The following is a 12,016-nucleotide window of genomic DNA, read 5'->3' as shown; positions in this document are numbered from 1 at the left end:
CTTCTCACTGGATCTCGTGACCGAGACCGGTCAGAGTAAACGCATCTGCTCTAGTGAGCTCGCACTGCGCTGCGCTGCGGTTTGGACTGCTTGAGCCGAGCGGATAAATGGTCCGTGTGGCGCGCGTTTCAAATGAGTTTCGTTCCGCTTTTGGCGCATAAACATTATCGAACATTTATCGAACTCTTGATATCGTTTTATCGAGAAAAATTATATCGCGATAATTATCGTTATCGTTTTATCGCCCAGCCCTATGTTCAAGTATAAATTGTATTATTAGTTATGTTACGAACCGTCACATTTGACTCACGTCATAACCGTCATCACCAATTCTGAAACTGGCACACCCCTACTCACACACAATATTGCCTACTAGCCGAGACACCTTCTTTACCACAGATGTGACGTAATGACGCAAAGACATGCTCGAATTTCCCGCGGAAATCCACCAGTACCACAGGAATTAAAAACATTATTACAACAAGCTTACAGTTTTGAATCGAGCTAAGGCAAGCAAATAGTTTTGAACACTGGCTGGTTATGTACTTGCTCAAAAAATTATTTTGGATAATTTTTAACCCAAAAAAGTTACAGACTGCAGCTTTAAATAAAATAAATATTTTAATACTGACCATGCAACAAATGTGTGTCCTTGAATAAGCAGTTTTAATTTAACTACTCAAGTAAAGTCCATGGTATAACGTACTCGGTTACTAACGTAACCTCGGTTCTCTCTAGAAGAGGGAACGAGTACTTGCGTAAGTTATCTTACGCTAGGGGAAAACCTCTTTTCCTCGAGATATTGAAGCCAAAAATTATCCTTAATTTTGCAATAATGTAAAACGCATTGCAGCAGCATGCAGACATGGGCGAGACAGCTCGCGCGCCCATAGGCTGCTCTGCGGCAACTGCACCAGCCTATCGATAGAGGCCCCTCATGACGTCAGAACCAATGAGGGTGCTTCGCGCCCAATACGTCATGTCCCGCCGAAAGCGGGTGGGGCTAGGGCTATAAATACGGCCCAGAGAGGCTGGTTTGGTCAGTTTTTTCATCGCTGAAGCGAATCAGAACGTGACGCATGCACGGCAAGATTCGCAAGTACTCGTTCCCTCTTCTAGAGAGAACCGAGGTTACGTTAGTAACCGAGTACGTTCTCTTACGAGAGGATCTCTCGTACTTGCGTAAGTTATCTTACGCTAGGGGAACACAGTGTAAAACGCCGTGCGTGCTTGAGACATAACACTAAAGTCCCAAGGGCAGGTGCCCGGGGCTCATACAGTGCCTAATCACAAGGGACTCACAGAGAATCCGGGAAGAGGGGCTAGAATAGCATCATTCCTGTAATATAAAGCTCTGATAAGAGCATATTATATCAAGTGTTCCACACAGCCAGGGCGAGCACGGCCTGGACTGATAGATATGGGGGACTTACGCACTGCCCACAGAAGTATATATACGATCAGTGATCGACGCTCTAGCGGTTTCAGCATCCTGAGCCGATAGGATTCGGGCAGGCAATACTGAAAATTTAAACCGAGAGCAACCTAGCTTGTAAAGCGGGAACCTCGAGGTTATAAAACCTTATAAATGTAGACGGGGAGGCCCAGCCTGCCGCCATACAGATATCTTGCAAGGCAATCCCACTGGACCAAGCCCACGACGAGGCCATGCCTCTTGTGGAGTGCGCTTTGACACCTATCGGGCATTGCAGGCCCTTGGATGTGTAAGCTAGCGCTATAGCATCAACTATCCATCTGGATAGACTCTGTTTTGACGCAGCTAGTCCCTTAGAACGTCCGCTGAACAAAACAAAGAGCTGCTCCGTCTGTCTGAAAACAGATGAGCGAGACACATATGCTCTTAACGCCCTGACCGGGCAAAGGAAGCCTGCGTCCCCTTCCTCCTCAGATACCGGCAGGGCCGACAGGGAGATAACCTGTGCCCTAAACGGTGTGTTGAGGGATTTAGGAACATATCCGTGCTTTGGTTCGAGTATGACTCTCGAGTCATTCGGTCCAAACTCCATACACGTCGCGCTCACTGAGAGCGCTTGCAAATCCCCAATGCGCTTCACTGAAGCGAGAGCCAGAAGAAACACTGTTTTGAAAGACAAGAGTTTCAGGTCTATTGACTGTATTGGCTCGAATGGGGCACCTTTCATGGCTTCCAGAACCGTGGAAAGGTCCCAAACGGGAACTGAGGGTGGTCTGGGAGGGTTCAGCCTCTTAGCTCCTCTAAGGAAGCGAATGACCAGATCGTTCCTTCCTAATGACTGGCCAAGCGGTGGTTCAGCGAACGCTGCTATGGCCGCCACATAAACTTTGAGCGTGGATGGGGTTCTGCCCTTATCCAGAAGCTCTTGTAAAAAGGAGAGAACCTCTGGCACTCCACAGCGTGAGGGTGAAGTGCCACTCGCTGTGCACCAGCTAGTAAACACAGACCATTTTGAGGAATAGAGCCGCCTCGTAGATGGAGCTCTAGCCTGTGTGACCGTGTTTAACACTCCCGCTGGGAGGTTAACGGGTACCCGTTGATGGCCCACACATGTAGGGACCAAAGCTCCGGGTGAGGATGCCAGATCGAGCCGTTTGCCTGCGAGAGGAGATCCCTCCTCACCGGTATCGGCCACGGGGCGGTACTTGTCAGCTGCATCAGGACTGGAAACCAGACTTGGTTTGTCCAAAATGGGGCGACGAGTAGCACTGGGCATCCGCTCTCCCTGATTCGCTCTAACACTGACAGGGGGAAACGCATAGAGCGGGCAGCGGGGCCAGACGTGAGCCAGCGCATCCCTGCTCTTGGAGAAGAATTCCTGACAATGAGCGTTCTCTTGAGACGCAAATAGGTCTATTTTCGCTCTGCCAAATGTCCTCCATAGCATTTTGACTGTCTGTGGATGTAAAGACCATTCTCCTGCCGGCAGATTGTTTCTGGACAGTCTGTCTGGTCCCACATTCAGATGGCCGGGCACATGCGCTGCCCTGAGCGAGCGCAGATTGTGCTGGGCCCAGACCAGGAGGCGTTCCGTCAGCCTGTGAAGGATTCTGGATCTGATACCTCCTTGGTGATTTATGTAAGCCACCACTGACATGTTGTCCGAACGGACCAAGACGTGGCGTCCTTTTATCTGGGGACAAAAACGCCTCAGCGCGTTGTCGACTGCCATCATTTCCAGGCAGTTTATATGCAGAAGCTTTTCCCGTTCCGACCACTGGCCGAATAACGGTCTGCCCTCGAGCAGCGCTCCCCATCCCGAGGTTGAGGCATCCGTAGACACCACCTTTACACTCGAGGAAGTCCCCAGGCTTACACCTGACCGGTACCAGTCGGTCACTGTCCAAGGTTTCAGAGCTGCGACGCATTTCTGATCGACCTTGAGGCGTGCGAGACCGGAGGTCCACGCTCTGCGCGGCGCGCGCGCTTTCAACCAATACTGCAGCGGGCGCATGCGAAGCAGACCCAGCTGAAGCACTGAGGATGCTGAAGCCATGAGACCCAGCATCCTTTGAAACCTTTTGAGCGGGACTAAAGCGCCGTGGCGAAAAAACTCTGTCATGCGCTGAATACTTTGTCTGCGCTGCGGCGACAGCTGTGCTGTCATAGACAGCGAGTCCAGATCTGTGCCCAGGAAAGATATTTTCTGACTGGGAGACAGCGAACTCTTCGCCCAATTGACTGTGAGACCTAAATTCTCGAAGGTGATCGAGCTAGAACCAGCCAATCGTCCAAATAATTCAGCACTCGTATGCCTCGGAGCCTGAGGGGTGCGAGCGCTGCATCCATGCACATCGTGAATACGCGAGGTGCCAGGGATAGGCCAAATGGCAGGACTGTGTACTGATGTGCCTGGCCCTCGAAGGCGAATCTCAAAAATCGCCTGTGACGTGACGCTATTTGTATTTGAAAATAGGCGTCTTTCAGATCTATCGACATGAACCAGTCCCCTTGGCAAATTTGCGAAAGGATTTTCTTGGTCGTGAGCATTCTGAACCGTCGTTTCAGAAGTGCTTTGTTTAGTCGTCTTAGATCTAGAATGGGTCTGAGACCCCCGTCTTTTTTGGGTACCAGAAAATATCTGCTGTACATGCCCCCTTCGCTCTGAGCTTGCGATAAGGGTTCTATAGCCCCTTTGCTCAGTAACTTCGCTATTTCGGCTCGAAGTAGGTGAGCTACTTCCTTCTTTACCGTAATATCGATTCGCGCCGCTTTGCGTTGCGGGCGTCGACCGAACTGTAGCGAATAGCCTCTTTTTATAATGTTCAGCACCCATTCTGATACCCCGGGGAGCTCTGCCCACGCTTTCGCGTGAGTGGCTAGGGGTAGAATGATATCTGGGCTCTGGTCGCAATGTAGTGGCGAGCGGAGAGCAACGGTGTGCTGTAACATGAGTACCGCGTTCGCAGCGTGTGAGACTAGGGGCGCGCTGATCACAGCGGGCAGCCTGCCCGCGCTCAGTTCTTCTGCAGCGGTGTGCTGAGAGAGAGCGAGCGTGGTGAGCCCCGTGGGGTGTAATATGTCTGTGAGCGAATGAGGGCGCGGGACAAAGGGCCCATCTATAACGCTGAAAACACCGTCTGTTTGTGCAGACTGTATGTGTGTTGGTTTCGTTTTTACAGAAACCGTGAGACATGTAGCATGTAGTGTTTGTGGGCACTGGGACATGGGCACAATCACTACATTTGGTGCACAACCGACATAAGTCGATTTTATTCGTGCGGGCCGTGTGTGGCGGGCCGTGTCTGTGTGTAGGAATGGGCACTGGGCAGTGGGCATTTTTACTACACTCATAACACCATCGGCCGTGGCCGGAATACCAGAAAATACACTCTTTTTGGGATTTATCTGGGTCGCCGTAAAAACGGCGTTTGTGTGCAGGCAAGCGGGCTGTGCTGCCGACTTGTTTACTGCCGAATACGCTGGAACAGTCGCAATTACTGGAACTGAGCGAGCGAAAATTTTCGGTGGAAGTCCGGCCGCAGCGGGACTTAAACACAGTCGCTTCTGTAGACTGGCTAGGAAGACTTAGAGGCCTCGGGCTTTAACTCAATCTTTGGCCGTGGCCCACGCGGCGGGGGCCGGCGGCCGGCGGAGCGGGAGCGCGGCCTCTGATCCTTGGGCTGTCGGCGCTGCGGGGCGGCGGCAGCTGAGGTTTGCGGCTGGGAGCTGCGAGCAGACGGCTGTTTCGAGCGACCTGCTGCGGAGCTTGAGCGCTTGGGCAGGAAATGTTTCATGGCCTGCGATGTTTTCTGAACCTCGGCGAATCTGTCTGCGAAGTCCTTGACAGACGATCCGAAGAGGCCAGCGGGGGAGACGGGGGCGTCGAGAAACGCAGAGCGTTCCGAGTCCGACATCTCCGAGAGCGTTAACCACAGGTGTCTCTCAGCAACGGTGAGAGAAGCCATGTTCCGCCCCATGGCCTGCGCGGCGGATTTAGTGGCGCGAAGGGCGAGATCCGTCGCGCTCCTTAAATCCGGTAGGCTCACAGCTTCCGGTCCTTCCTCGTCCATTTTTCGGAGAAGGTTGGCCTGGAAGACCTGGAGTATGGCCATTGAGTGAAGCGCTGAAACAGCCTGCCCGGCGGCGGTGTAAGCGCGACCGTGCAAAGCTGAGGTAGTGCGGCAGGATTTAGATGGCAGCGCCGTCTTAGCACGCCGTCCAGCAGAGGGCGGGCAAAGATGGGCGGCTACCGCTTCCTCAACGGGAGGAAGAGAGTGGTACCCTTTTTCCTTAGCACCGTCAACTACGGAGAATGCTGGCGGAAGCGGGAGTACGCACTCTGGCTGAAAAGGGAGCGCTCCAAGACTTAGCGACCTCTTCATGAAGCTCAGGAAGGAAGGGGGCTGGTCTTGAAGGCTGTGAAGTACGGTCCCTTTGCAGAAAACAGCCGTCCAGGCGGTTGAGTGCAGGCTGCTGGGGCGTCGACCACTCAAGGCCGAGGCTCTCGACGGCCTGCTCGAGGAGACGCATAAGCTCCGCCTCAATGCTGGCTCTCTTCCCAGAGGGCGGGTGAGAAGATGTTGCGAGGTCCGCGGAGCTCGACCAGTCCTCACTGCCCGACGCTAGGATAGAGCAACTGTCGTCCTCCACCTGTACGGCTTCCCCGTAATCCTCAATGGCGGCAGCGGCGGCAGACGGCGACCGCTGACCGGCGGTGAGAGACTCGGGTGAAGCAGGCGGCGAAGCTAGCTGGCGCACCGGCGAGCTTTCGCGGGATGGAGGAGGTTCAGGGACCCGCTGAGCGCGGCGCTTTTTACGGCGCGGCAGCCCGGCGGGCGAAGACGCAGCTTGGAGAAAGAATGCCCGGCGAGTCCGCAGAGTCACCATAGACATTAACTCGCAGTGAGGGCAGCCGCCCTCGGCGAGCGCGATAGCTGCGTGTTCCTCACCCAGGCAGGAAACACAGATGACATGGTGGTCCCCGTCGCTGAGTGGAGCTCGGCATGAGCCGCAGGAAGAACGAGGCATCTTGAAAAAGACGCTTCGTGCTCTTTTAGGAAATAAGTGCGCGTGTCGCAGCGGCGAACACACAAACAGCAATGAAAGGATATAGGTACGCCGGAAAGCGTCAGCAGGAAGGCGACTGAAGGCGGCGAGTTGTCGACCGGCAGCTTCAGATGCAGATAAATCCCGCTGGGTGCTTGAGTCAGACGGCGCGGCTTCCTCTCAGGATCCAGCGATGCGTAGTCCGCTGAAGAGATGAAAAACTGACCAAACCAGCCTCTCTGGGCCGTATTTATAGCCCTAGCCCCACCCGCTTTCGGCGGGACATGACGTATTGGGCGCGAAGCACCCTCATTGGTTCTGACGGCATGAGGGGCCTCTATCGATAGGCTGGTGCAGTTGCCGCAGAGCAGCCTATGGGCGCGCGAGCTGTCTCGCCCATGTCTGCATGCTGCTGCAATGCGTTTTACATTATTGCAAAATTAAGGATAATTTTTGGCTTCAATATCTCGAGGAAAAGAGGTTTTCCCCTAGCGTAAGATAACTTACGCAAGTACCAGAGAACCTCTCGTAAGAGAACTTAATTCAGCAACAGCCAGAATTAAAATTTAAAATAAGCCAGACAGTCCAAGTTATAGAAATATATCTTCATACTTCCAAGTAAAGCTTCATATTACAATCATTTATCTATTTCCATGTTTCTTGGTCTGAAAATAATAATTTTAAAATTTTCTATTATTTCATTAATTATACCTAATATTATATATAATTATTTTATGTTAAATTGCACATAAATAGGTTAAGCAAAACAAATGTGTTTATGTCCTAAAAATCATTTTAGTATTTAGCCTAATTCAGGCAACAACAACAACAACAAAAAAACTTTTTATACTCGTACTCAACTGCAGAAACTGAACATACACTTTGTACTTGAGTGCTCCTTATACTGTCCCTTAATTTCCTACAAAGAACCAAGATTGTCCCTTAATTTCCTTTGCTGAAGTTGGCAACCCTACATGTTCGTGTCATGTGTTCTGTATTCAGTCATTTTAGTCTGTATTCACTCTGCTAGCCTGTGTTAATGACGTGTTTATTACATTTTATAAAGCGTTAATTGATAATCTATTATTATATGTTTAAGTTCTCCATATGTTGTGTATTATTCGCGTTTACGTATATTTATTGCCTTTGAAAATAACATTTAAAACATAAACAGATCTTCAGCTAGCTTCTGCTAAACTAGCTCGTGTGCCGTTTGTAAATAATACATTAATCATTTACCTTTTGCTTTCTTGGTTGGATACAGTTTTTCTGCTTTGTAGAGGAATTTCAAAGCTTTGTCTTTATTGCCATCTTCGAGGATTTTAACAGCGATGTTTAAACATTTTTCAGCTTCATCCCGGTTTCCTTCCATCATTTTATCAGCTGACCGGACAAACAGCAGTTTGCGATTCAGAACAACACTTTCGCTTTCCAAGAAATACGCAATAAAATATCGTTATTTTCCTTATATATCATCTATATAATTTTTTTTCAATGTACCAATGTGGCTAAAGCGTATAAGGCGTTAGTTACATAAACAAACAAACAAACAAACAAACAAACAAATAAATAAATGTTTTCATTATTTTTTAATGATACAATACTGGGAGTAGCCTACTATTTTGTACAATAGGCAGCTAAATTACAGCTTCAGGTTAATTATACAGACAATAAGATAAGACAAATAAAGTCAAAATGAAGAATTTTCTTTTAAAAGTTGCCTTTTATTTATTAATATCACACTCAATAGGTTAAAAATGTAGGTTGTTTAAAAGCATTAAGTGCACTGTAAAATCAAACTGATTCTAACTAACACTTTTTAGTTAACTTTACTTTGTGTCTTAACTTAATTGTAAAAAAAAATCTAATCTGTACTATTCACATGCTATGCTTTGTTTACTTAGAAAACCCAAGCAAATATTAATTGATTGGTTTGAGTTTGGTTTTTGAGGCGGGGAAATTCTTAATCGACTTTTCACTAATTTCCTCCACATCTGCAGTTATTTTTCTCTGTTTGCATTCACTGATTTCCCAAAGTCATCTTGAATGTTGAATTGTCAATACAACTGAAAAATGTGATTTTCCTAAAATGTTTTAAGTCACTATTATGGCGATTAGCGTTCCCCTTGGTTGGGCACTTGGAAGTTAATTTATATTTTTGTAATTCTCTTCCCATTGATGCAGCAATGCAACAAGAAATCATTTATTTGGTTTCAAAGGAAGAGAAGTAATATTCATAATATGCATACATGTATATGTATATCAATTATATCAATCAGTAAGTCAATTAATGATCTTTTATAAATTTGTTTCTAACACTTATGTCCTAAACACCTAGTGAAACGTTTAATTGGGTTTATATAATCCCTCTATATTTGTGGTCCATTTTGCAATTGATCATGCTTGAGTCACACACACTTCAACATTCAGCCTGCAAAACACAACAATAGTAACAATTATATTTTATTTAAAGTAAATTATCAAGTACTCTCTATAGTTCTTTTTTAGTTACTAGAACTCTTGTGTAAGTGAACTATATTAACTTATTTGTCAGTACCACATACTATTCCTATTTCACTTTACTTGTTTTTTTGTTTTTTTGTTTTTTAAAGCAATCAGTTTGCATGCTTTTTTTTAAAGTCTAACTAATTAGATTTTACAGTGTGGAAAAAGGTCTGGAATAACACCATTTCATTTTACATGGAATTTCCCCATTAATACTGATATTTGTGGATAGGCTTTACTTTTATTATTCTATTATCAGCATAGTATATTAATACACTCAGTTTAAAATTGAAAAACGTTGACGTGACGACGTAATTTGGATCACTTCAGGGAGCCTTATCAACTTCGAGTGTCTACAGAACGAGCCAATGAACGTTGGCGTGCGTGAATCGCGTCACGCGCCCCCGCCCCGCAGCGCATGTATAAACAGGAAGCGGGCGCACACACACATTGTTTTTCGCTGAGGAGCCGAGATTGTGACGGCCATGGAGCGATGGTCAGCAACGGTGGTGACGGGACGTTACGTCTCCCGTTCCCTCCTTCAGGGAACGAGGGTTACATTAGTAACCGAAACGTTCCCTTTCAGTCGCTCACGTTCGCCGTAACGTCGACGTGACAACGTAATTGGGATCCCTTGGAAAATGCCACGGTTGCTGTCACATCCAGCGCCTTACGCAAGACTCTCAGACCCCCAATTGGCTGGGGCAGAAGATCTGCGTAGAGGTAGTTCAACTGCTTTTCCATTATACCCCACACAGAGGAACTCTTTGGATAACACTGGGAAAGCGTGCCTTTCCGGGGAAAGGACGCTGCGGAGCCACATCCTGCCCGAAGGGAGGTAAGATGTGGAGAATACACATGTGGAGAATACACATATGGACTGGCCGAAGGGGCAGTGCAACATATGGAATGTCACTGGGGTGGCTCCAGCCAAAAGGGGGAGGCTACACCGGACAGTGACAGCAGAGCAGACTCTGCCAAGGGAAAGACACGGGCTCACCGCAGGGAGCTGGTCGTGGAAGAATACACATATGGGATCGCCGCAGGGATCACACATATGGAACCCAGCCTAGCACAAGTTACACAAGCACACGAGCACTAGGCCTGGCGTCGGACGGTCCGCAACGTCCAACTGCCGAAGGGGTGCGGAGGAACTCAAAGGGTTCGCCTAGTGGGGAACTCGACTGGAGCAAAAAGCGCACGTATCCGTTGCGAGGAAGGGAGTGGCGCAGCAAGCCGACACTAGAGCTGGAACTTCGGTGTTACTGGCTAGTTGAAGTGAGCACACAGGAAGAAACCGGCTCAACACGTAGGCTATAAAACCTAGCGAACGTGTTAGGTGTCGCCCAGCCCGCAGCTCTACAGATGTCTGTCAGCGAGGCGCTGTGTGCCAGCGCCCAGGAAGAAGCGTCACCCCTAATGGAGTGGGCTTTCAACCCGGGTGGGCAGGGCACGCCTTGGGCTTCGTAAGCCAAGGCGATGGCATCCACTATCCAGTGGGCCATCCTCTGCTTGGCCTCCGTAACAGACGAAGAGCTGATCAGAGGTCCTGAGGCTTTGCGTTCTGTCCACGTACAGACGCAGAGCGCGAACGGGACAGAGAAAAGCCAGGGCTGGCTCCTCCGAAGGCAGCACTTGCAGGTTCACTACCTGGTCCCGGAAGGGAGTGGTAGGAACCTTGGGCAAGTATCCGGGCCGGGGTCTCAGGATCATGTGAGAGTTATCTGGGCCAAATTCTAGGCACGATTCGTTGACCGAAAATGCATGCAGGTCCCCTACCCTCTTGATAGAGGCCAATACAACCAGGAGTACTGTCTTACAGGACAGGATTTTTAACTCAGCTGATTGCAGAAGGTATAGAGAGTGGGCGAGGAGGATTCAGTCTCCTCGCTCGCCTGAGGAACCTGACGATCAGGTCGTGCTTTCCCAAAGACTTACCATCAACTGCATCGTGATGTGCGGCAATAACGGCAACATACACTTTAAGGGTGGAGGGAGACAGCCTTCGCTCCAGCCCTTCTTGCAGGAAGGAAAGCACGGCTCTGATCGAGCAAGATCGGGGGTTCTCCTCGTCAGAGGAGCACCAGTCAACGAACAGGTTCCACTTCAACGCATTCAACGAGGTGCCACGTAGAGGGGGCTCTAGCGGAAGTGATGGTGTCAACTACCACAGGGGGTAGGTCACCTAGAACCTCCGCGTCCTGTCCAGGGACCAGACATGGAGTTTCCAGAGGTCTGGACGAGGGTGCCATAGGGTGCCCCATCTCTGAGAGAGCAGGTCCTCTCTCATAGGGATGGGCCAGGGAGGGGCTGTCGCGAGGAGCACTAGTTTCGGAAACCAGGTCCGGTTGGGCCAATACTGCGCAACTAGCAAGACCTGCTCCTCATTCTCCCTGACTTTGCACAAGGTCTGTGCAAGAAGGCTCACTGGGGGAAACGCATACTTGCGTAGGCCCCGGGGCCAGCTGTGTGCCAGAGCATCCGTGCCGAGGGTCCCTTCGGTCAGGGAATAGAACAACTGGGAGTGAGACGTGTCCGGGGCGGCAAACAGATCTACCTGTGCGGTCCCGAAGCGCCTGAAAATCAGCTGGACCACCTGGGAATGGAGTCGCCATTCTCCCGGTAGCACCTGCTGCCATGAGAGCTCGTCGGCTGCACGGTTCAGTAGGCCCGGAATGTAAACGGCACGAAGAGACCTCAGACGCTTCTGACTCCAGAGGAGGAGATGGCGGGCGAGTTGTGACATGCGGCGGGAGCGTAGACCACCTTGGCGGTTGATGTACGCAACGGTCGCAGTGCTGTCCATACGGACTAGTACGTGCTTGCCTAGTAGCAGTGTTTTGAAGCGGCTCAGCGCAAGACGTACCGCTAACAACTCGAGGCAGTTGATGTGCCAATGCAGTTGAGGCCCCGTCCACAGACCTGAAGCTGCATGCCCGTTGTACGTGGCCCCCCAGCCGGTGGCAGAGGCATCTGTGGAGACCACAGAGTGCCTGGACACTTGTTCCAGGGGAACACCTGCCCGCA

The 12,016-nt window shown here is 49.8% G+C and overlaps 1 protein-coding gene and 1 long non-coding RNA gene across 2 annotated transcripts in view; one reads left to right on the top strand and one right to left on the bottom strand.

The window, feature by feature from the left end:
- The window catches only part of dnajb14 (DnaJ heat shock protein family (Hsp40) member B14), a 92,217-nt gene extending 84,317 nt beyond the window's left edge, over positions 1 to 7,900 (bottom strand). Inside the window, exon 1 of the mRNA XM_082165429.1 lies at positions 7,724 to 7,900. Coding sequence (XP_082021555.1) covers positions 7,724 to 7,859 — 136 coding nt within the window. The 5' untranslated portion in view covers positions 7,860 to 7,900. The remainder of the gene's footprint in view (positions 1 to 7,723) is intronic.
- LOC309495648 overlaps positions 1 to 12,016 on the top strand; it is a 198,799-nt gene that overhangs the window by 146,533 nt on the left and 40,250 nt on the right. The gene's annotated exons all lie outside the window — the stretch shown is intronic.

This window comes from Leuciscus leuciscus (genome assembly GCF_965113295.1).
Source record: "Leuciscus leuciscus genome assembly, chromosome: 3".
Taxonomy (NCBI): Eukaryota; Metazoa; Chordata; class Actinopteri; order Cypriniformes; family Leuciscidae; genus Leuciscus; species Leuciscus leuciscus.
This window is presented reverse-complemented; position numbering and strand designations above follow the sequence as displayed.